Here is a 26,068-nt window from a genome sequence, read left to right on the forward strand (position 1 = left end):
TTTTATAGAAGTACTTTATAAAAATGTTTTTATTAAAGTGGTTTCACAAAATTACTTAAGTAAAAGTACTTTTATAAAAAGTTCTTTTGAAAAAATGATTTCATAAAAGTGTTTTAATGTATCATAAAAGTGTTTTTATAAAAATAATTTAATAAAAATACTTTCTTATATGTATATTTTGAAATTTTGAAAGAAAATGAATGGCAAAATAATCACAAATACTTATTTAAGTGCGAACTGCCAATGAGAGATGAGTTACAACTCCCCATTGTGTATCCATTCAAAAGGAATAAAAAAAAAGTAAATAAATGCTTATTCAAACACTTATTTTTATGGTAAGCACTCCCAACACATGGCCGAACTTTGACCAATTAATCAATACTACTCTGAGAAGTTTGATGAATACCAGCTGATTTATTTAATTGGTTAACACTTACGATATCCAAAGGATATCAAGAAACAGAAAATTCAAACGGTACCGAAACCGTTGAATGATGAGAGAATGGGCAATCCAGACAAATCCTACTTGCCCGATCAACGATATTGACGACATCAAGTGTTCTCCTATGACAATATTGAAACGCAATTAAGCTCAGTTTGGAAGGAGTAGAAATGCAAATATGAAGAAAATACAAGGTTTTGCAGTCAACATATTTGTATTTATACTCCTTCCAAACTGAGCGAGCCTTAAGTGAAAAGCAAGAGAATAATTAGAAATTGAGTTCATACCTTGGCATCCATCGGGGAGGTAAGGATTCCCATCGTAACCTTGCAAACAATGACAAAGATATCCAGGGCCATTTGTGGAATTGGAGCAGTATGTGTTTCTCCCGCAGGCAGAATTGTTCATTCCTCGTGCTTCCTCGCAAGACTTATTGTTGTTTCGAATTGCCCAATCCAGTACTATTGGACGTCGAATGCCAGAAGTTACAAGGTCATTCACGTGGTTTCGGGCATCCCATAGGTGTGATACTTTCGACTGTAAGTCGTCCTGATCGGTCAAAACAACAATCCCACATTTACTAATATTGAGTGTGTTTGTGAAGTTGTAAACGCTATGAATCTGTATTTGAAAATCAGCGATACCCTTGGGTATCGTGGTCTGGCAGCATCCAAATCCACTGCATGGTAAGCCCATTATCACTTTGGTATCGTTCAAGCATTTTGAGGTGCAACCCACGTAGAACTCTTTGCCATTGTAGTCATACAAAGTACCAGATGTGTCGCAACCGACGATGGTCAATCTGTTTCTGGTATCCGAGACCCTAAATGCATTTGAAAATTTAACATTAGGGTCGTCATGCCCTTCCCAATTGTTGTCCATGTAGCATTTGGCAGCTCCAAGAACAGAGGTGGTCAGTTGGCCTTGCAGAGATATGTTCAAAACGGGCAAATTGTCGTGGAACGACAATTGAGTTTCACCGGTGGTGTTGCATATCAAATGAAAATCTTCGTTCAAGAAACACTTTGGATCATCACCGATGCCAAACGGGTAGGGTATGCTGAGGTTTCCACATTTCTCCGGACAGCCGGGCCTTGTCAGAGACGTTAATGTCGACGACCCTGTTGTTGCTGCGTTCACCGTGACCAACCGTAGTAGGATGAGATGAAGAAGCAACAAGGGCCAAATCATGATCGGATGATAAATGCGTCCTCGGTAAAAGGAAGGAGCAGAACGCTGTTGTACCTGAAAATGGAATCATCGTGACCCATGCCACTATAAATATAACTACGACTGATCAAAGCTTACTACGCCGAGCCGTTTAATCCCAAGTCAATCAAGTGAATGAACTATCCATATTTTTCCAAGTCCCTAACGTTAAGCATACGGCGTGGAATATTACACAGAAGCCAAAAATAAAGCTTTCAATGCAGGCACACGCAGACAAATATCAGTGACTGTCGTTGCCTTGACAAATATCAGTGGATATTACACCGAAGTAGCTGATTTTAGTCGCAGATCTGTTGAAGATTCCACGATTTAATTTTTTAGTCGCAGATCTTTATATGGGATATCTATACCATATAAAGATATTTGCGTACGTGTAGGTCATCAAAATTAAGTTTTTCTGATTATATAATATCACCTTATTACGTTTTATGAAAAAACCTTTTTTGTTAGGCTCAATTTAGAAAGAATATAAATACAAATATATAAAATATAAATATATAAAAAATAATATAAAATATATTTACATATTTACATTTGTACTCCTTCCAAACTAAGTCTTGTTTGCATGTATGCGCGCATAGAACAATCAACACGTGGATTCACCTATCTTTCAAAGTGAAGTTGACGATAACTCTCAATGGTTATCCAAATTCTACTTCGCCGGTGTAGAGTGAGGTTGGTTTTATCTTTCTTTTTTCTTCATTGTTTGGCAGTGCAGACTGAAGTTATTTGATTACTGTAACACCTCACTTGAAGACAAAAATACCCTATGCATATACATTACAGGCTACTATTTCAAAAGCACTGTCTATGAGATCAATCCTTTGAAAGTTGAAACCTAAGCTTTGCAAAACCTTTCATAGCAACTATAATTCCATGTGCTTTGAAACAAGCACATGAATAAATTGGTCAATGGGAACTATAATTCCATTAACCAATTTTCCCACTAGCAAATCCCAAAAATGAAAGGAGCCTTAATGTTGATGGAACCAATATTTTAAAGTTTGCATACATATTAAACGTATGACTTATAACCCGGTTACCCTGTCGAACAGACAATCATCTGACCGACCGGATCGAACAGTTTTGACGTGAATATTGTTTTTGACAAAAAAATTCCGAGTTTTACTAAAACCCAACCCAGAATCATTGCTAGATGATAGTTGAAACGGTTCCCAGCTGGGTCAACGACAAATTAAAACACTGTACGAAACCCATATGAATGAGTGTGCTGGAGCGGGTTTTGCTACTATTCCGACACATTGTTTGGTAACTGTTGATAACGAACCGTAGAAGCTTGGGCTTTCGTGTGTGGTATTAATTTGGTTGTGGAGATAGGTTTTTCACCAGATATCCTCATTTGAAAAATCCGCTCCAGGAGTCTCTTGTACACAAATGTTGGTATCTTTCAAAGCATAAAAAAACTATTTCATCCCAATAATGAAATAACAAATTGACAGGATTCGCGTAACAATTAATTTCATGGAATGAAATACGTGAAATGTAACTGCAAATCCCCAAACCTAAAAGAAAATGGGTCCTAACCTTTGTTTTCTTTTCTTTTTAAGGACTCTATCCCTCAGAATATTGTCCACTCTGGAATTAATATTTCAGCATTCCAAAATGATTTATCAATTCATTTCATTGAATGCATGGAATTTATAATGTTTTTTCATTTTTTTCCACTGTCACGTCACATTAGTGGTCGAGAAGAGGACAGATTTGAAAAAACAATTCTAAGAAAGTGGGAGATTTGAGCGTTAATTAAATATTTTGTGAATGGAAAATATAGAGTTCAAGCCCCTTTTATGGGATAAGGAATTGCTGAAACTATTATTTAACATTTTATAAGAGTTTGCCATTGATTAATTACTTCTCTTAGGGTTTTTTTTCTAGGTGATGGTATTTATTCATAAGTCAAGTCAATGGTACTCCCTTTCAATCTTCTTCTATGTCTTAAAAGGAGCGAAAGTGACACCTAAGGAGAGGAGATGACGATGGACCATCAATCCAAGCAGTCAACAGAAATACCATTAACAAGGGACAGGATAAGCTACAAACAAACAAAAAAAAAGGGCGTGTAGAAGGGGGGTGGGGGAACCATAAATCCAAACCACAAAGACCGTGTACAAGGTTATCTGTTCAATTCAAGTTTATACCTTACTAAAAATTAATGCATTTGGGTTGGGCCTGGATAGTGTATGCATGTATGTACATATGCAAATAATGTATTTATATGTGTATGTATGTATGTATATATATATATTTGGTCCAGGCTTAATTTAGAATAAAACCAAATTGATTTAAACTGGGCTCGAGTTCCCCAAGCGCTATAACCAAGCCCAGCCTAAACGTTAAGAAAACCCAAAATTTTGGACCCAAACCCAGCCTGAGGACTAAAACTCTATGCCTAGTCCAAGTAAAATTGCAGGCTAGATCAATTCAGGCTCTGATTAAGCCCACTCCAGTTGCACCTCTAATGATATTGGAGAAATCTCAACCTCCTGAAATGGAGGTTATCTAAAATTATAAAATGAGATACATGCCAATTCAAGGGGGAGGGTTTGTGGCCACAGTTCACTTTACATCATATATAATAAAAATGTTTTAGCACACCAGTATTTTCCTTTTACAAAACACATAATCATTCAACAAGTATACTAAAAAGGTAGCCGCATAGAAGGCAAACCAATAAAACCCAAAACCTAGAAAGCCTAAGAACCAAATTCCGCTGACCTCTCTTGCCTCATCTACCTTGCCCTCTTGAACTAAGGGACCCCCTAGAAGAGGGTTTGGCCACTACCACGTTATAAAAATCTAAGATACCATTGGTTCTTTTGAATCTAGAGAGGTAGTCCAGGTTATCAACAAAGCAACAAGGGACAACAACACTTTCTGAATCCGACTCACACTCTAAAATGGAATTGCAAGTCAAATATGACAATAAGGAAGTTTGTACTGAACCCTACTTAGATCTCAATCAATCGTGAAAATGAGATTTCTGACCATCTACAAAGGAAACACCAACTTGCTCAAACGATTCAACTGAGAGAGTAGAAGAATGTTCCTGATGAGGTGGAGCTTCTTTGGCGCTCGAAATGGGAAAAGAAGGCCGCCAAAGCCAAGGAATCCACCAAACTTGAATCACTCTCGCCCTTCTTTCTAGGCCCTTGTATAGCTTTCAAGCACTATCATACAAAGCCTACTAGAACCAATCCTTGTGAAAGAAACAAGGCTATTGCAGCCTTTAGGTGAAACGACTGGTCAATAGTCAAAGTCGAGACCAAAATTGGAGGGAAATAAGATAAAGGCATGATAAGAGGAGTTCAGTCCAATGAACCAAAGCATAGAAATTAATTTATAAATTGGACCATTCTTCCAAAGCATAGAAATTAAACTATTTCATTCCGATAATAAAATAATAAATTGCTAAGATCATATTATCTTTCATTAGGATGTTGACTATCGAATTTCACAAAACCATGTATTTGGAATTAGAAATTAAAGTGATTCTTCACGTAATATGAACAGAAAAGTTGTTGGCTGATAGTTCATTTTCATTTTTAGAATTTGTTATGAGCATGCATTATTTTGTGTAGAAATAATTTCATGGAATGTAATACACGAAATGAGCATGCATTATTAGTATTAGTGGCAGAGAAGAGGACAAATTTGAAAAATAAATAATAATTTTAAGAAAGTAAGATATTTAAGCATTAAATATAGTTTGTGTGGATGGAAAACTTAGAGTTCAAGCCCTTTTATCGGATAACCAATTATTGGAACTATTCTTTAACATTCTTTTAAGAGTCTGCTATTGACTTATTATTTGCTTTTTCTTGGTCAATCAGTAGGGTTTTTCTTTTTTTTTTGTGTGTGTGATGGTATTTTTTTCATCAGTCATGAGTAAAGTCAATGGTACTCCCTTTCTTTCAATCTTCTCTATGTCTTAAAACAAAAAAGAGTGAAAAGTAGCATCTAGGGTGAGAAGATCACGATGAACCATCAAAAGGCGTGTAGATGGGGACCAAATTATAAATCCATTCCACAAAAAGAAGGGAGAGGTTGAGCTACAAACAAATTAAGGCGTAAGAAAGGGGGTGAAACCAAAGAATAGAGAGGAAGGACAGGATGATTTATATGAAACCACAAAAAATAAGGACAAATTCAAATCACAAGCAGTAGGCATAGGGATAGGATGAGCTCCAAAGTCCAAACAAAGGCGTGTAAAGGGGTCCAAACTCCAAGCAAAGCTTGTGCAATACGATCAAAGCATATATTGAAACCACAAAGAAAAAGGAGTCGCTGGTTGTCCTATCTGTTACATTTATTATCGCATTCATAATATTACGTCAATGTTTCGCTGCTCCCCCAATGAGGGAGAAATGTCTGTCCCTAAATACGAATTGGGTTTGTGGTACAATTCTAAGAATTGGGTTTGAGGCCCAAGCCCAGTTTGTATACTAAACCCAGCCTGAGACCAAGATCAGTCCAAGTCTGAGGACCAAAAATCCATGCCTAGTTCATGTAAATTTGTAGGTTAGATCAGTTCAGACTCTAATTAGGCCCGCTCCAGTTGCACCCTTGGAGAAATCACAACCTCCCGAAACTCAACCTGTTCAACTTGCTCTAACGATTGCAAGGGGAAGAGAGAGAAATTGCTAAAGGACTCAAGATGGGAGAGTAGAAGAATGCTGCTGATGCTAAAAGTTGGTGAAGAAGAAGGAGAACAATGCTGCTGATGAAGTGGAGCTTCTTAACCACTCAAGATGGGAAAACCCACCAAATCCAAGGAATCCAACAAACATGCATCACCTCACTCTCTTTCTAGGCCCTTGAATAGCTTCTGAAAGAAACAAAGTTGTTGCAGGCTTTGGGTGTAACGAATGATCAATAGTCAAAATCGAGACCCAAATTGGAGGGACACAAGATAAAAGAATGATAAGAGGAGCTCAATCCAATGAACCAAAACTAACCACTTTCAAATTCGAGTTCATCAACCCCAAAGGCACTCATTAGAAATTAAATCTCTACGTGTACATTTGAGGACAAGCCAATACAAATTCCCATTTTCCCAACATCTTGACCCTTTACCATTTTCTATTCTACCACTCTATCTTACCTAGTTTATTCTCTCTCACATCCTAAGTCTTAAATCCTAACAATAGTGATATCAGAGACCGTTCGATTATTTTTGGGTGTTATTTTCTTTTAGCTGAAATTCCCTATTATCCCAAACCTTATCATGGCCACCATTCTAGCTAAAACTCAAATTTCAATCGCCATTTTTTCTTGAGAAAATTATGACTATTGGGCCATTAAAATGAGGAAATTTTTTCATGTCCCAAGGTCTATGGGAAATTGTAGACAAAGGATTTACTATCCCTAAATGCAGTTCTACTTTGTCTGCAACAAAACAAGAGAAATTACAAAAGAATACAGATAAGGATAATTTTTCTCTCTATCACATACAATTGACAATGGTAGAACACTACAAAAATATAGGTTTTTGCCGACGGTTTGGGACCGCCAACAATGCCGGCGATCTACCGGCAGTCTTTCTTTGCCGGTATAGCCACCATTGGGGAAACTCATGATCGCCAACAAATTTGTACAAACCCGCCGGCCTAGGTGGCATCAATTTGGACTATTAAATTAAGTATTGCCGGCATTTTGTCAGAACAGTTGGCTTACCCTTTACTATACCGGCGGTCGTAAACCGCAGGTAAAGTAAAAAAGTAAATAATTTTTAAAATATAATATAAATACCGACATAACAAACCGTCGGTACAAGTAAAAGCAAACCACTGCATGATTTTCAATTTACAACCACCGACGTAGACGGCATGGACTGCCAGCTTAGGTTTTGGTAAAAAAGCCCTACTCTTTTAGGTGGCGGTCTGAATCGCCGGCTTTAGTTTTGTCAAAAACTGGCTGCTCCTTTAGGCGGCAGTCTGGACTGCCGACCTAAATTTTGCAAAAATTGTCCTGCTCCTTTTAGTGATGATGGCTTAGATCATACTTAAGTCGCCATTTAGGCCTTATGTATAGCTACGCCAGGCGATTAGGTGACCGCCGGCTTTGGTCACTATTAATTATTTTTTTTTATATGTTATTTTCAACATCTTTTTATATCTGCACTTTATTGGTCCACCACTATAATACATACTTAATACACTCTTGCAAATTGATATATGGAAACTTAAACAACTTAAATAAAAGTTTAAATGTAAAACTCAATCTATTAATATAAAGATTAATCATTATAACATCGAAAACAAATTGTTCAAATACAATTTATTGTTCCTTCGATCTTTGACTGCTACTGCCTTCTTCTCCTGATCTTTGGCTTCTAAAACTTTCTTCCTCGAATTGTTCATCTTGCCAGAATAATTGGAACACTTCAGGGCAACCTGGAATTGATAATCCTAAAACTCCCCTGCCTGTACATAGATTACAAACACAAGTCATAACACAAGTTTGAATGGTATATGATAATATAACATGCATAGAACACAATAAATAAGTGCCCCATGACAGGTGTACACATTCTCCTAAGAATAGGTAGTTGAATTGAAAAAAAAAAAAAAAGAGAAAAAAGTGTAGGAAATCGAACCCAAGTTAATTTATATCTGGGTTGAGTTTGATGATAGTGCAATTATGATTGAATATATATGAAAATGGATTCAGGACTATAAGAAAAATAAGCTGATGTGAATAAATGCAATTGTAAACTCCAGCAAATTTAAATTAATATTTAAAATCTGTAGATAGATATTTCCTTTTATTTCTTTCTAGATCCTAAAATGTTGAACAATGGCATACAAGCAGGCCACATATGCACAGAAAGCCACTGCTTAAGCCTGTGCCTATCTTTTATAGAAAATTGACACTTCTACACCCATCATGGTGATGCTTTCAGAAAGCCACAGCTTAAGCCTGTGAAGCTACAATATATCTCAACCAAGCAATGAAAGGCATCCGAGTAGAAAACTTAGACTTCTCATGTGCCCACTAATAGAAATGGTAAAATTATTCATCAATCACACACAACCACAGCATGCCATTTCCATCAATATCTTCTTTGGTAAATTTATCACAAGTAGAAGAATGACTGTTGTAGGTACATTGTAAAGAAAACATCAAAATAAACCATCTTAATGGTTACTTGTTTAGGTTATGGCCTCTGACAATCAGCCCATCTCTGTTTCATTATGGTGAGACCGCGACGTGATGTGGGCTCGCCTAGAAGATCATGGAGATTCGATAATTTGGGCCCTTTGTGCCACATTCTCAGCCATGAAGCCTACGTTCCCAAACCCATACCTCAATTTACTTGGAACAAGATTGGCATTTTGGACAACACATTAAAAAAGACAAATGGCACTGTACCCTACCAACACATGCATTGAATGTGAAGATCATAGTAGAAATCTACAAGTCTTTCTTCTGTCACTAGGGTTAAAAATTGGTCAATAGGGTCACCAATCATTCAAAGTATCTCCTGAACAGGAGAAGACCGTGGAGAAGCTGGGAATGTCCCTGAAAGCTTGTGGATCAAAACCAGATCATTTTCATTGTGGCAAATCTTCACCTGCAAGAAAATAAAGTGTTTTGGTGAGTCTGTATTGTGTAGCCAGCTTTGAGTATTAGTTACACTGATAAGCTACTGATGGCACCCACAATTTCTGGATAGAAAGCTGGAAAGGAAGGTCTTGGGGACCCAAAGTCAGCCAGTGAGCCCTACCGATTATACCTTCATAGGTAGATGAACAACCTATTCTGAAATCTCCTAGCCATGGATGTAGATGTAGACCCTAAATCAAAGTAGCATTCTTGTGCCTTCAAATTACCAAAAAAAAAAAAATGTAGACCATCAATTACATCTAAAGTAGTAAGACTTAATATATACAATTGAATTGGCAAGAAGGAATGGGAGATGAATTCTTCTTCCCCTCTTATTGCAGTACATGAAATAAAGTTGAATGAAATCCCGGTAACTACAAGAGTTTCTGACAGTTTATATTTTATACATCAATATGTATAGAGCTTTTCAATAAGTGGCCATCTTCCATATATCTTGACTCAGCAGAGAAGCTAAGAAATTAAGAGCATTTCATTTAACAATCCTCCTTTCTCTTGAAGCTAAGAATAAGAGTATGACAAAGTATAGAAAAAATGTAGCATGATTAATACAACAACATCTTTATTTGATTTAAAAGAATCACCTGTCATTTAAAACCCCATCAAATTTGAGATTCTAACCCAAATACAATTATCATTCTTTTGAATCACCACATTATTAAGAATTAAATAAAGAATTCGGTTCTTATGCTGATATCTGACGCTATTTTTTCTTTCTAATAATGAACGGCACCAAAATTCAACCAGAAAAACTCTAAATATGTAATTATTTCTAACCCTGATCCAACACCAGTACAGTATGTAAATCTGAATCTACTACCCACAATCTAAACTTACCAAAAACCAAAAGCCAGAGGAATAGAACTTGATAAGCCCAAGTAGAGAAACAAAAACAAACACTACCAAACAATAGCTACTCAACTCGAGCTTCTTCTGATAACCAAAGAAAAGGGGCAGGGTGGAGAGCAACGAGATCAGCTATTGTATCAGCAGTCTGGGAAGAGAGGAACACTAGGATCTTCCAAGGAAAAGGAAAATCAAAGGATGAATTGGTAGAAAAAATAACCACCGAGTTCTTAAATTGGCTGAAAACATTGGATCTGTTCAAGGCTTTTACAGTAGATGACTGAGGTTGGAGTTTTAATCCCATCTCTTTAGTGATCATTCTTACCAATTCTTTGGCCAAGCCCTTGGTAAGAGGATCAGCCAAGTTTTTACTTGACCTCACATAGGTTATAGAGATGACTCCATCTTGAATTAGTTGTCTAACAAATTCATGTCTCAAACTTATATGTCTAGACTTACCATTGTAGGTACCACTGTAGGCTCTTGACAAAGTTGTCTCACTATCACAGTAAATGGAAATTGAAGGCATAGGACTAGGCCAAAGTTTTATATCCAATAATAAGTTCCTAATCCATTCAGCCTCTTTTCCAGCAACCGCTAAGGCTACGAATTCGGATTCCATGGTCGAGTGAGATATACAAGTTTGTCTCTTGGATGCCCAAGAGATCGCACCCCCACAAAGAACGAAAATCCATCCAGAGGTGGACTTGTTATCTCCATTACTGTTAATCCAACATGCATCAGTGTACCCTTCTAATATAGCTGGATAATCACAGTAAAATAAGTCAAGTTCCAATGTTCTCTTGAGATACCCAAGAACTCTCCCAATTGCCTTCCAGTGCTCTGCATTGGGATTACTTGTAAACCGACTAAGTTTACTTACTACAAATGCAATATCAGGTCTGGTACAAAGCATAGCATACATCAAGCTTCCTACTGCAATAGCATACTCAAGTTGTGCAATTGCTCTACCAGTATTTTCTACTAGTTTTATATTAGAATCATATGGGGTGCTATATTCTTTAAACCCTAAATGCTTAAATTTCTCAAGTACTTTCTCGATATAATGTGATTAGCTTAATGCATACTGTGCTTTTTAACTTTTATTCCCAATATGGTATCTACTTCTCCTAAATCTTTAATCTTGAAGATAGAGGATAAGTAGTTTTTTGTTTCATTTATGCCAACCATATTTGTACCCACAATAAGCATATCATCAATATAAAGACATACAATTACTCCATAATTCTCAGTGAATTTTGAGTAAATGCATCTATTAGAACTACTATGTTTAAAACCAAAAGCTAGAATGCAAAAATCAAATTTCTCATGCTACTATTTAGGTGCTTGTTTTAATCCATATAGTGATTTAACCAATTTATAGACTTTCTTCTCATTTCTAGGAAGAATAAATCCTTCTGGTTGTTCCATATAAACCTCTTCATTTGAATCACCATTTAAGAAAGCAGTTTTAACATCCATTTGGTGAACAGATAAGTGATAAATGGATGCTAATGCTATGAGTGTACTAATAGAAGTTGTTCTAGCCACTGCTGCATAGGTGTCAAAGTAATCAATCCCTTCCTTTTGACTAAATCCTTTGGCCACCAATCTAGCCTTAAAAGTTTGTACAGTTCTATTAGTGTTGTATTTTCTTCTAAACACCCATTTACATTTTATTGGTTTTGATCCTGTAGGCAAGTCTACTAGTACCCTTATGTTATTTGACATTATTGAATCCATTTCATTATTTATAACTTCCTTCCAAAATGCAGCATTTCTAGAGGTCATGGCCTCACTGTAGATTTTTGGATCATTTTCAATGTTTAGGACAATGTTCAGGATCATTTTCATGAAATGAAATCTTATTTTTCATAGAAGAAAGTAAAGCATTATTTTCAATGTGCTTTTGTACATTCACTGGATCTCATACTTAAGATGAAGGAAATCTACTAATAAAATATATAAATAGTTTAACGAAGATGATCAAATCATTATTTCAATATTGCTACAATGATAGGAAAAGAACATTAGACCTAAGGGATGTCCTACATTATTGCTCAACGAGGGAAATTCATGGACAATATGATATCTCTTTGCAAAGAAGACTGCTCAGATGTATCACCAACATGATAGAATTCTGAAGGTTCAGATAATAAGCTCACACTCTCTTCCTCTATCGGTTGAACCCATGGTTGTTTTCTCAACCTTTTCAAGTTTTGTAGCTCCATTGCAACTTCTTCCATAGTGGGCCTTTCTTCACCTTTTAGACTGAGGCATCTTTTTGCAACCTTAGCAACTACACAAAGTTCCTCAACATTTTTCTCATCCACAAGTCGATCTTCAATTAGTTCAAAAAGACGATTTTCATTCATTGATGAAATGAAATATGTAGCCATGTTTCTTTGTTCTTGTGGTCTTTCAAAAGAAAGAGGCTTTTTACCTGTTAAGAGCTCTACAAAAACCACTCCAAAGCTATAAACATCACTTTTCTCTGTCAATTGACTCGTGTGGAAGAAATATTCTGGGTCCAAATATCCCAATGTCCCTTGAACCAATGTGGTTATTTGAGATTGATCCGTAGGAAGTAACTTGGAAACTCCAAAATCAGAAATTTTTGCAATATATTTTTCATCTAATAGTATATTTGTGGATTTGATGTCCCTATGAATGATTGGTATAGAGACTTTGGAGTGAAGATAGGCAAGTGCACTAGCAGTTTCTGTTGCAATCCTCAATCGATCTTCCCATGAAAGCAAAATGCCATTGTTTTGATGAATATGGTGAAAAAGGGTTCCATTGGAGATATACTCATAAACCAACAGAGGTACTTCAGTCTCTAAACAACATCCCAAGAGCTTTACCACGTTGCGATGATTAATTTGAGTTAAAATGACAACCTCATTTATGAATTGCTCCATTTGACTAGAATCCATTATTCTAGACATTTTAATGGCAACAATTTGATGATCAGGAAAAATGCCTTTGTAAACCGTACCTTGTCCACCTTGGCCTATGATGCTTTCTTCATTATAATTTTTGGTTGCCAACTTTAACTCTTCGGTTGAAAAGATTTTCAAGAGATTTGAACCTCCATTAGATAACTGTTGTTGTAAAAGCAAACCACCAAAGCAACAATTTTTGACTGTTTAATGGGTCTTTGATTAAACCGAACCTAAAATCCTGACTGGGTGACAATTCGACTGATTTGACTAGCTGGGTCAATGATGGGTTGAAAACATTGGGTTTGTTGTTTTAGGGCCCGTTCTCAACTAAGTTCAACCCATTAGAGAGGAATTTGCTAGCTCCAACAGTATACGGAAATTAGTACATCTATGTCAAACTCGGATAGTAGTGGACCCTTGGCACTTCAATGAAGGTTTACATTTCTTTTAAGGGTAGGATCTATCTGAACCACCACTCCCCAGTCCCCACAATTAGAGATCCTCAAGCAATTTCACAATAGTACCTATGAAGGCCAGCCAAAAACGCTATGGGCTCACAATTGTACCACCACATCAGATCTAGGCCCATATCTCCATGAACTTTATGGGCTCGCTAGCTCACAATGAAATACATGTATACATTTCCACATAAATAACAATTTTCATAACCAAATTACTCTTGAATGGCGAGTTAGAGGAAAAGGGTGCTTTTCAGCTTTCAATTTTCATGTATTGTTTTTACATTTTTAGTATTTTATTATAATTTCCAATATTTTTACTAATACACACTATGCTTTAATTATTTGTCTTTATTATACGGATTTTGATAAGAACATTAAAATTATTATTACTATTATTGTTTTATTTATTGTTATCATTTAAAACTATAACATGCAATACATGTATACATTTCTACTCTTCCCAAACTGAGCATGAACAAAAAAACAGATATAACCTTAGCTAAAAACACTGGTACTGTTATTTGGATGGGTCAGGTCGGGTTTGTTAAACCTATTCCAAGTAGTCAAGTCGGGTTGGATTGCCTTCAGATCGGGTTTGGGTTGCAAAACCCATACATACAGAACTCGATCATTTGACATCCTTACAAGAGTAAACTGTAAGACATGAGCACATGGGCGATCCAAAGAATTCCCTTACCAGATCAATGGTTTTGATTAGCTACTTCCGTACGTCAATAACAATAATGCATTTATTATCATTCAATTTTCATATTGAATATTTGTATTTAAATTTTAAAGTAAAAGAAGATAAATTCTTTGAACTTAATACCATACCTCGGCATCCATCGTGGAGATAGGGATTCCCTTGATAACCTGGCAGGCAATTGCAAAGATATCCAACGCCATTTGTGGAGTTAGTGCAATAGGTGTTGCTCCCGCAGGCATAACCAACCACATCTCTTTCTGCTCCCTCGCATGTCTGGTTTCTAAGTATTGCCCAGTCCAGAATTATGGAAGTGTTGATCCCGACATTTACAAGGTGTTCCACATCGTTTCTCATCTCCCAGAATGGAAGTCGTTAGTTGATGAGCATCAAGTGATATATGGAGAATATGGTCACCTCCCTTATAATGCTGCAATAAATACATTTTCGAATTTAATTTCTGCCTTTCATACTTCATGTTTAGCATATTAAACATAGAGGAAATAAACAATAAATACATTAAATCTTCTGCAAACTAGATGTGTGGAATGCACTCTCTAAATCTTCTGCAAACTATTCACGCCCACGCTTTAGATTGATCCAACTTAGGAAACAGTTGCATATAGTCTTAATCTGAGTATGTGTTAAGTTGAGCCTACTTACAAGCTCTTCGGGCTCGGCTTGCTAAATACTTGAATTCGGCTTACAATAATCAAGTTCAAGTTGAGCTCAAACTCGAGTCGAGTAAATGGTTAAATGGTTGAGTTAGGTTCGAGCTTTACAATAATCAGCTCGAGTGGCTCATCAGCCTAATTGAGTTCATAATAAAATAATATAATATTTTTTAATATATTTGTATTTATAATATAAAGAAATATTAATCTTTTTATATTAACTTATTTATAATATAAATGAATACATTTATAATTGACATTCAAAAATATATTTTTATTTATAATACTTACAATATTAATTTATTTATAATTTTTAATATATTTTAATTTTAGTATACTTAATATGAATTTATTTAAACTCAGCTCAAATAAAACTACTCGAGCCGACTCTCAAGTATCAACTACTCAAGTCAAGTTCCACTCCTCGACTTCGAAAATAGAAGAGTGATGTTTGGGTTATGGTTGAGCTGGCCTTGGATGCCATGTGGCGTGTACGTGGTCACTTTATCTTTTTGACCACATTAGCATAACATCCCCTCTGCAAACCCACCTTATAAATCTATCCACGTTGATGCCACATCATATACATAAGTGCAACTAAAATAGGAGAGGATGGTGACAACTCCGCTAGGGGTTAGATCTTATCCCGAAGACCTCAATGGTTAACCTCAGCCCGACAACCTCAAAAGCCTCATTCGACCAGGGCATAGAGCTTTAGTTATAAAAAGGGACCTACAACTCAAGGTAATTTTGGGTTCCCCCTTTCAATAGTCCAGTTTTCGGGTTGACAATTCAACTATTCGATTCAAATGGACAATATCCTCTGACAACAAAATTGTGCTTTTTCGGGATGACAGTTTGACTGTTCAGTTCGAATGGATGGCTTGTTTTTACAACAAAAATTACAAGCAAAAAATTATGAAGTCGATCTAGCCACTGGTTTTTAGGTTGGCGGTTCGACCATCCGGTTCAAACGGACGACTCATTCTAACAACAAAAATTAAAGGCAAAAGAATGCATGCATGATGTCCATTAAGTAGTATTATACATGTTATGCCATTCCAAAACATGACTCATACGGTTTGACCGTCCATTTTAAACGAATGACCTGTTTGAACAACAAAAATTATAGGCAAAAAATTGAGTGTGTGAGATCCATTAAGCAGTATTATACGTGTTATGTCATTTGAGCATATGACTCATATGACCCAAAAACGGAACCATTCTTACCACTGGTTTTCAGGTTGATGATTCAATTGTTCGATATGAGCTATCTTGACAACAAAAATTAAAAAGGGATAAAAAATGGCCAAAAACCATTGAATGAGTCAACGGGTTAACGGTTCAACAACTTGAGACAATGAGCTATTGACCAATTCAATAGTTTTTTACTAGGGACTGGGATTGGGGTAGAACCGAACCAATTGCTTGGATGATCCCCAATTAAAAAATAAAAAAATGGTAGCTCAACCAGGTTCAAACGAACGACCCATTTTAACAACAAAAATTACAAGAAAAAAAATTGAGTGTAAGGTCCATTTAGTAGTATCATATGTGTTATGTCATTCGAGCATGTGACTCATATAGTTTGAAAACGGAATCATTCTAGCCATCGGTTTTTGGGTCAATAGTTCAACCGCTTGGTTCGAATGGGTAGCCCATTTTGACAACAAAAATAAAAAAAAGGACCAAAAACCATTGAACGGGTCAATGAGCCAACAATTTTATTGCCTGGATCAATGGGTCGTTGACCGATTCAATGGTTTTTGGCCAAGGACCGGGATTGGGATAAAATGGAACTGTTTGCCTGGAGGTTCCTAATTAAAAAAAAAAAGAAAAGAAAAGACAAAAAACCACTGAACGGGTCAATGGGTCAATAGTTTGACTACCCCGATCGATGGGTCGTTGACTGATTCAATGGTTTTTGGCTAGGGACCAGGATTAGGGAAAAACTGAACCGGTTGCCTAGAGAGTTCTCGAACTGAAATGTTCGTCCATCCGGGTCAACAGCAATTCGAAAACCATGGTTTTTATGCATTTGAATTTTCACTATTCAAAGTTTTCTTCTACTATGGGCTTTATTCAAGCATGTGCGACATGTTCCTCTTTTTCATTTTCTACTTTTTTTTATATATTTGGTCATCTTCTTCAAGATCCTCCAAAACAGTTTAGGGTTTATCACTATTTTATTTTTTCTCTTTTGTTTTTTCTTTAGGTTTCATGTGCATTATCTTTTCTTACAAGACAATCTACTTTATCTCTTTCTTTAATTGCATATATGTTTAGCCAAAGTGGAACTTTGGACTCGATTTTTTGATTTTTTTCATTGGTTTCTAGTTTGGTGGATTTACTACAAATATTTTTTTGTGTTTAAGGTCACTTTGGATTTATCTTTCAAGGTTTTGGAATCCCTGGCAATGTCCACCATTCTCATGACTATGGCTACAAAGTTATTCTATCTAATTATTGACATTTAAAAAAATGAGCCGAAAATGGAACCCTTCTGGCCACTGGTTTCTAGGTTGACGGTCCAACTATTCGATTTGAACGGATGGCCCATTTTGACAACAAAAATTAAAAATAAAAAATGCCCAAAACCATTGAATGGGTTGACAGGTCGATGGTTCAACCACCCTGGTCAATGGGTCATTAATTGATTCAATGCATTTACCCTAACAAATGTTACCTACAAGGATATTAACCTGGGTTCGGATGAGATAGGTAAGAAGTTGTAAGCACATTCAATGAGCACTTGAAACTTTTTTTGACACCTGTCCCTTATAATACCCTCACCCCACCCTTATAATACCCTCACCCCACCCTAACAAATGTTACCTACAAGGATATTAACCTGGGTTCGGATGAGATAGGCAAGAAGTTGTAAGCACATTCAATGAGCACTTGAAACTTTTTTTGACACCTGTCATCTATGCAGTAATATAAGATGCCTGCCTTTATTTCCTACTTAAATAATTGTAAAATTTGAAGAAAACTGGAAAAATTAAAATTTGGGAAGACATACCTTGGCATCCATCAGGAAGATAAGGATTCCCATAAAAACCTTCGGTACATTGGCATATATATCCAGGGCTTTCTTTGGAGATGTAGCAGTTGGTGTTATTCCCACATGCGTAATTGCTGTTTGCTTTCTCACATGTCTTGTTTGCATTAGACCCGTCCGATACTATGCATGCATATAAATTAAATTAACATCTAATTCTTAAACTAAATTCTGCTCTTTTAGAGGTTTGGGAGTGTTTAAAAATAAGTGTTCATTTGAAATAAATACTTATTTGGGATTGGACCACATTATTAAGTATTTATTGGTATTTAGGAAATAAGTTCAAAATAAATATTTATTTTAAATATGAGGGATTAGCTTTTTAAGCCAAAATTTCTAGTTTTTTTTTTCTAAGTGCTTGCACAATAAGCACTTATCCAATTTTTTTCTTCCAAAATTATCCATGTTGAATTTTAGAATACCACTTATAAAATTATCCCTATTTGAACTTTATAGTACTTTTGTAAAAGAATTTTTATAAAAATGTTCTTATAAAACTACTTTTGCAGAAGTGCTTTTATTAAAGTGGTTTTACAAAATTACTTAAGTAAAAGTACTTTTATAAAAGTGCTTTTGAAAAAATGATTTCATAAAAATATTTTAATGTAAAAGTATTTATCATAAAAGTGTTTTTTAATAAAAATACTTTCTTATATGTATATTTTGAAAATTTGAAAGAAAATGAATGGCAAAATAGTCACAAATACTTAATCAATACTACTCGGAGAAGTTTGATGAATTCCAGCTGATTAATTTAATTGGTTAACACTTACGATATCCAAAGGATATCAAGAAACAGAAAATTCAAACGGTACCGAAACCGTTGAATGATGAAAAAATGGGCAATCAAGACAAATCCTACTTGCCCGATCAACGATATTGACGACATCAAGAGTTCTCTTATGACAATATTGAAACGCAATTAAGGAACTATTATAAAACCCGATTACACATGTTTTTGTTTAAGCTCAGTTTGGAAGGAGTAGAAATGCAAATATGAAGAAAATACAAGGTTCTGTGCACTAACATATTTTTATTTATACTCCTTCCGAACTGAGCCTTAAGTGAAAAGCAAGAGAATAATTAGAAATTGAGGTAAGGATTCCCATCGTAACCTTGCAAACAATGACAAAGGTATCCAGGGCCATTTGTGGAATTGGAGCAGTATGTGTTTCTCCCGCAGGCAGAATTGTTCATTCCTCGTGCTTCCTCGCAAGACTTATTGTTGTTTCGAATTGCCCAATCCAGTACTATTGGACGTCGAATGCCAGAAGTTACAAGGTCATTCACGTTGTTTCTGATATTCCAAAGTTGTGACACTTGCGACTGTAAGTCGTCCTGATCGGTCAAAACAACAATCCCACATTTACTAATATTGAGTGTGTTTGTGAAGTTGTAAACGCTATGAATCTGTATTTGAAAATCAGCGATACCCTTGGGTATCGTGGTCTGGCAGCATCCAAATCCACTGCATGGTAAGCCCATAATCACTTTGGTATCGTTCAAGCATTTTGAGGTGCAACCCACGTAGAACTCTTTGCCATTGTAGTCATACAAAGTACCAGATGTGTCGCAACCGACGATGGTCAATCTGTTTCTGGTATCCGAGACCCTAAATGCATTTGAAAATTTAACCTTAGGGTCGTCATGCCCCTCCCAATTGTTGAAAGGGTTGGTGCCCATGTAGCATTTGGCAGCTCCAAGAACAGAGGTCGTCAGTTGGCCTTGCAGAGATATGTTCAAAACGGGCAAATTGTCGTGGAACGACAATTGAGTTTCACCGGTGGTGTTGCATATCAAATGAAAATCTTCGTTCAAGAAACACTTTGGATCATCACCGATGCCAAACGGGTAGGGTATGCTGAGGTTTCCACATTTCTCCGGACAGCCGGGCCTTGTCAGAGACGTTAATGTCGACGACCCTGTTGTTGCTGCGTTCATCGTGACCAACCGTAGTAGGATGAGATGAAGAAGCAACAAGGGCCAAATCATGATCGGATGATAAATGCGTCCTCGGTAAAAGGAAGGAACAGAATGCTGTTGTACCTGGAAATGGAATCATCGTGACCCATGCCACTATAAATATAAGTACGACTGATCAAAGCTTACTACGCTGAGCCGTTTAATCCCAAGTCAATCAAGTGAATGAACTATCGATATCTTTCCAAGTCCCTAACGTTAAGCTTACGGCGTGGAATATTACACAGAAGCCAAAAATAAAGCTTTCAATCCAGGCACACGCAGACAAATATCAGTGACTGTCGTTGCCTTGACTACACAATATGGACAGCTTTTTTATTTTTTATTTTTTTGTTCAAGTATATCTTGAATAACTGAAGCAGATCAACTAATTTCTACGGATAATTGAAGATTTTCAGAGGGTGATTGCAGTGGGCAAGAAATTATTTTAATGAATTAATTATCTTAGGTCTGATATATTTGAGACTTGAGGAAAGATGTTTAGCTAAAATGATAATATCGGAATGAGCAACAAGCAAATGCTCGATGACTAACATTTCTTCCAAAGCATAGAAACTAAGCTATTTCATTCCAATAATAAAATACCAAATTGCCAAGATCATATTAACTTTCATTAGGATGTCGACATCAAATTTCACAAAACCATGTATTTGGAATTAGAAATTAAGGTGATATTTCACTTATTTTCAAAAATTTGGGATTTTTGAAACGTGGTTCCCACTGTCACGTCACATTAGAGGTAGAGAAGAGAATTCACAGATTAATCAAAAAATTGGGGAAAGTTGAGCTTTGATTTTTAAAGGTGGGAAACGGCAAAGGACCGGATAAATGTTGCCCCTTTGACTTGACTTGTAAGAGCTGTAAGTCATTAATCATTTGGGAAGGAAAGGCTATGAAGCATTCGCACTTCGCTTGTATACGTACAGACCTACTAGGAGTCCGAGCTCCTTACTAAGAATCCGAGCTCTCTGCAAGGAGCTCGAACTCTCTCAGTCCCTAAGCCTCAAAAGGCCGTGACCCGAACTGGCCCATGGCAGCTCGGAACACTCCCCCAACCAAACTCAAGACTCCATCTCGCTCGCCACTCCAACACTCCGCCTCTAAAACACCAGACTGACCGAACATACCTGACACCGAGGATGTCCGTATCCAAGGGCGGCGCACCCGACTGATTTGGGATTTGACGCTTGACAGCCGCACTTCAAACGGCCTCCTGCCACCGCCACCTGCCACCATCGTCACCAGCCGTAGAGACGGCTCCGACAAAAGCAGTGGCGGTTCTGCCCTGCTAGAGGGGATGACATCCGAACTGGCAGGAGCTCAGAGATAATCATGCCCGATCTGACAGAAGCCTGGAAGTGAGTGCGCGAGGTGGTTATAAAAGGCTCCCTACCCCCCAAGAACGTGGTATGCTAACTTTGCGCTATCTGGCTTATCTTGCCTTTGAAGGATTCTAACTTGAGCTTCGGAGCCTTTACACCGGGTTCTCCCCGGAGCTTCTTCATCTCCTCCGTTTCAGGTGCCCCGCTACTCAATTCAGAGGCAAGATGTTGACAGCTAAGACCGGCCAAATTGTGCATCATCAATTGGCACCGTCTGTGGGAAAGCTTCAAAAAGCTTCCCTCCAAACTCTCATACCCCTTTCTTCTTCTTTGAAAAATCCAACACTAATGGCCTCTTCCAGCAACGCCGGACGCGGCACGGAGACAAACACCACCGGAGAATAGCTTCAAGTTCCCGTGGTGTGCGTTGGGCAGTTCACCATCCCCCTTTCGGTGGACGGAATCCCCAATCTGAATACGCCACAAGCAGTGGCACCCGTAAACCTTCTTGCCACAAACATCCCCTTTCCTCCCCCTATTGAGACTACCTTTGCTGAACTAACCGCCGTTCCCCTGGCAGATAGCCAAAACCGGTTGGACGACCTGATGCAGTGCATGTGGGCAATGCAAGCCCAGATGCAACAGTTCCAGCAACACTAGCTTCACCAGCACAAAGTGTTGCACAACATCTCCTAGTATCACTATCAACAGCAGTTCCCCCAACGTGGCTTCTTTAATTAGCTGAATCAGAAGATGTTCCGCATGGTGGATGTGCATGTCAGGCAACAATTTATTAATTCACTTTCATTTACATTTAATTATTTATTTATTTTTTTGAATGGGTAAACTTGAAGTCTTGATCGAGCCATTAGCTATCTAATAACTTGGACCATTTCTTCGGTTCGCTTTGTGTTGATTAATTAGTTGATTGTGACGTGCAAGAGGGGAGAGAAAACAAACCTAAAATTTTGGGTGTTTGTGGCATTGAAACCAGTCCCTTGCTAATTTGCTTGGAGGTAGTTGGAAAGTAGTTAGTATATTGGAATATATGTATGGAATAAATTTTACTGATCTATAATCTTAAAACAAATGGCTTAAAAAATAATAATATCAAAACAAATAAAACACTAATAATTAAACCATTTCAGGATCAATTCACTAATTAATCAAACCATTGATATTGTAAATCCATTAAATCAATTTGGATCACCCAAAGCTCAGATTTAGGGGCGGAGGCATGACCGCCGGCTTAGGCCCTAAGACCGCCTGCTTATGTCTAAGGCAGTCTACAAAGCTGCCGCCTTAGATCTGGACCGCCGGCTTAGGTTTAAATCATCGCAGCTTGATGCCGTTGGGTTATGTGGCGGCAGTAATGACCGCCGGCGTAGGTCCTAAATGACCGCCACTTTAACTTCTCTCAAAAATCCTCCCATTTTTAGGTGGTGGTTCAAACCGCCGGCTGATGTTTCTAACCGCTTCCTTAGATCCTATTTATGGCTATGCTGGCGGTCAATAAGACTGTCGACTTAGAAATTTTTTTAATAGTGCTTTACCATATTTTTGTTTATACCTTTTGTACTATATTTTTCATTGCTTTATGAGTCCTGCTTAATGCAAATCCATCCATCAAAACTTAAATTTATAAAAATGCAATTTGAAACAATATCTATTAAGTGGAAGATTAATTACTATAATATCTAAAATTTATTTAAATACAAAATGCAATTGTTAAAATACAAAAATTAAAAAAAATCAAATTCTCAAATAATGTAGTGCATCTCTGAATGCATATTCATTTTTAAATTGAACAAGCTCTCCCCTTCACTCTCTCTACAGAAGCTCAGCGAAGATGTGGTTGTGACAAATGCACAACCATTTGTCAAATCACTTTCATTGACTTGACTGAAGGGCCTTGATGGTAACATTACCACTTATAAAGCAACTGGTTGCAAATGAAACTACGAGAGGAAGAAGGGCCTTGATGGTAACATTACCACCTATAAAGCTTGTCTTGTGGTGAAAGGGTACAATCAGAAAGAGGGAATCAACTATGAGGAAACCATTTCGCTAATAGTCATGCTCAAGTCCATTAGTATCCTACTAGTTGTAGCAACACACCATGATTATGAAATTTGGCAGATGAATGTCAAAATCACGTTCCTAAATAGAGATCTCACTGAAAATATTTACATGCAACAACCACAAGGATTCATAGCTGCAGGTCAATAATACATGGTGTATAAACTTAATCGATCCATATATGACTTTCACAATATTTCTCCATGAAAGATCTTAAAGAAACCTCCTATATCTTGGGTCTTCGACTGTATAGAAATAGATTAAAAAGAATAATAGGATTATCCTAGCCTACTTATACAAACAAAATTGTCAAGAGATACAGTATGAAGAAATCTAAGAAAGAAAATGTTCATTTTAGCCACGGAGTCATTCTTTCCAAGAGTATGTCTTTGAAGACTCCTGAGGAGATTGAAAGCATGAGAGAGGTTCCCTATCCCTCAACCATAGGGAGCATTGTGTATGTCATGCTGTACACTTAGCTAGACATTGCTTAGGCAATGAGTGTAGTAAGTAGATACCAGTTAAACCCAGGATAGGAGCACTGGACAGTTGTGAAAAACATACTCAAATACCTTCGAAGGATAAAAAGAGATTTATTTGATATTCAATGGTAGTTCACTACAGATCATTAGGTATACTGATACCAACTTCCAATCATACCCAGATGATAAAAAGTCTATATCTGGTTACATCTTTACGATGGGGTCCTATGAAGTAAGTAAAATAGTCCACAACCCAAGTCATGCACATTACCGTAAGTGGGACTGCCTAATGGATGAAGTTATTCATATAGCAATTAGGAGTTGTTCCGTCTAACACATCACCCATTCCGCTGTTGTGCGACAACATAGGATCTACAAAAGATTGTTGTTAGAGGAGATATCTCGATTTAGAAGGTAGCATTAATAGAGAATGTGGCAGACCCATTGATTAAGCGACTAATATAGAAAGTATTTGAGAAACATGTGAAAAGTATGAGACTCCAGTTTGTATCCGACTAGACCTAATTGCGAGTGGAAGCTATTAGACAGTGTATGCCCTTAGCTCCAATCAAATTGATGTACATTATTTACATTTTTTGTAAATATATAAACTACATAATTGATTTATGTTATTATGGCGTGTTTCTGTGTAATACCCTTAACTAGACATATAAGAGACTCGTGTTAGTTTAGAATCTTTACAACCATTGGATAGACTTGGGGAGGTTTATCTTGACAAGGCTGATACAAATGTGATGGAAAGTTAGTTGGGGTGGTTTATATTAATTGCTAGGGTGAGACCTAATGCACATCTAGTGTGGGTTTGCTTGAAACCTTAAACCGGACCATTTTCCATATAGATTAATTTAATTTTTCAGCAACATAATAAAATATTAATATTTAAGTTAAAATTTAAATATTGAAATAAGATGAATAAAAAATATGTAAAATAAAAAAATAAATAATACGTTAAGACAAATAATAACTTTTATATTTAATTGAAAATATTTTTATAATTATAAATAATATTTTAAGATTGTAACTATAAAATCTATCTTCCTAACCATGGTATATTTTGGGCTCCACACATCGCTATTTTGTATTGACATTGAAACACTACTATGTTCGCACTTTAGCATGAGAAGATGACTCTAATAGATTGAAAAAGTATCCCAATTTGTTTAGTTACTTGTTCGAATAAATCTTGACTGATCTGGTTTGGTTTGCCAAATCTATTATATAAAGTTTTAGAAAATATTTCGTGAAATTAAATATTAGAAACATTATTAATTTCACTATTAATAAACAAGCTTTTTTTAAACATTAATTTTACTTTTAATTAAAATTTCAATAAATAATTTTCTATTATATTTTTAGAAAAATTAAAAAATTAAAATTTTCTAAAAATATTTATTTTTGTGAATATAAATTATCTCCTCTATATTATAACTTCTTTGTGATGAACTCAATTTTTTGAAGCATCATGTAGTTGATCAAATGAATCAAATTGGTTCCCCAACTTTGGTAGTTTCTTGAGAAAAAAATAAAAAAACAAAAGAAGAAGAAATGAACTTGGAGCCATAAATCGCTATGCATCAAGAAGAAATGAACTTGGAGCCATAAATCGCTAACTTCATAAATAACCGATGTGTTGAGATATGATGGGACTCAAAGAGAAAATCACTCCAAAGTCAAAGACACTTAGATTTGGAGTGCATCTCCTCTCATTATCTATAATAACTCTCCTTCCCTTCTCACACTTACATTCTCTTCACCCTCCATATACAATCCTCAAAATGCATCATTTTATTATCTTCTGATTCATATTTCAACAAATAACAACAATAACAAAAACAACATTAATAACACCACCAACACCACCACCAACAACAATAATAATAATAATAATAATAATAATAATAATAATAATAATAAAATACATCCAAAGTAGGAAGAGAAAGAAAATCAAGAGAGCAAGAGACTTTGGCTTGATCAAGAGGGAGCTAAAGGAAGTGATAGCGTTTCAAACTTTAGGCTTTCTTAGTATTCATCAAAGATAGATTAGCACGGATATATAGGGAGATATGCTTTCTTTTTAGGATAAATAGAGAATAAAGATACAAGACAAAAAAGGATCCCTTATAAAAAACTAACCAGGCCAGAGACACGGGGTAAGAATTCTTGTCCTTGTTTTTCTTT

General features: G+C 36.4%; 2 protein-coding genes and 1 pseudogene across 2 annotated transcripts; all 3 read right to left on the reverse strand.

The window, feature by feature from the left end:
- Positions 1-452: 452 nt before the first annotated feature.
- LOC148791590 (wall-associated receptor kinase 2-like) lies at positions 453-1,675 on the reverse strand. Its single transcript, XM_088888246.1, has 2 exons — positions 678-1,675; positions 453-564 (listed from the first exon to the last, which is right to left on the reverse strand). The coding sequence occupies exons 1-2, from the start codon at positions 1,631-1,633 to the stop codon at positions 453-455; spliced, it is 1,068 nt and encodes a 355-aa protein (XP_088744372.1). The 5' UTR covers positions 1,634-1,675.
- A 10,547-nt stretch (positions 1,676-12,222) lies between these two features.
- LOC148791591 (putative wall-associated receptor kinase-like 16 pseudogene) lies at positions 12,223-13,098 on the reverse strand (annotated as a pseudogene).
- Positions 13,099-19,089: 5,991 nt separating this feature from the next.
- On the reverse strand, positions 19,090-19,947 carry LOC148791592 (wall-associated receptor kinase 2-like). Its single transcript, XM_088888247.1, has one exon. It carries the CDS (start codon positions 19,945-19,947, stop codon positions 19,090-19,092), a length of 858 nt encoding a protein of 285 aa, XP_088744373.1.
- Positions 19,948-26,068: the final 6,121 nt, after the last annotated feature.

Source organism: Nelumbo nucifera, chromosome 5 (genome assembly GCF_055504915.1).
Source record: "Nelumbo nucifera cultivar China Antique chromosome 5, China Antique-T2T, whole genome shotgun sequence".
NCBI lineage: Eukaryota > Viridiplantae > Streptophyta > Magnoliopsida > Proteales > Nelumbonaceae > Nelumbo > Nelumbo nucifera.

Coding starts and splice junctions, on each gene's coding strand:
- LOC148791590 (XM_088888246.1), bottom strand. CDS start 1,633: ATGATTTGGCCCTTGTTGCTTCTTCATCTCATCCTACTACGGTTGGTC. Junction 565..677: donor TTTCACTTAAGGCTCGCTCA/GTTTGGAAGGAG, acceptor ATATTGTCATAG/GAGAACACTTGATGTCGTCA.
- LOC148791592 (XM_088888247.1), bottom strand. CDS start 19,947: ATGAACGCAGCAACAACAGGGTCGTCGACATTAACGTCTCTGACAAGG.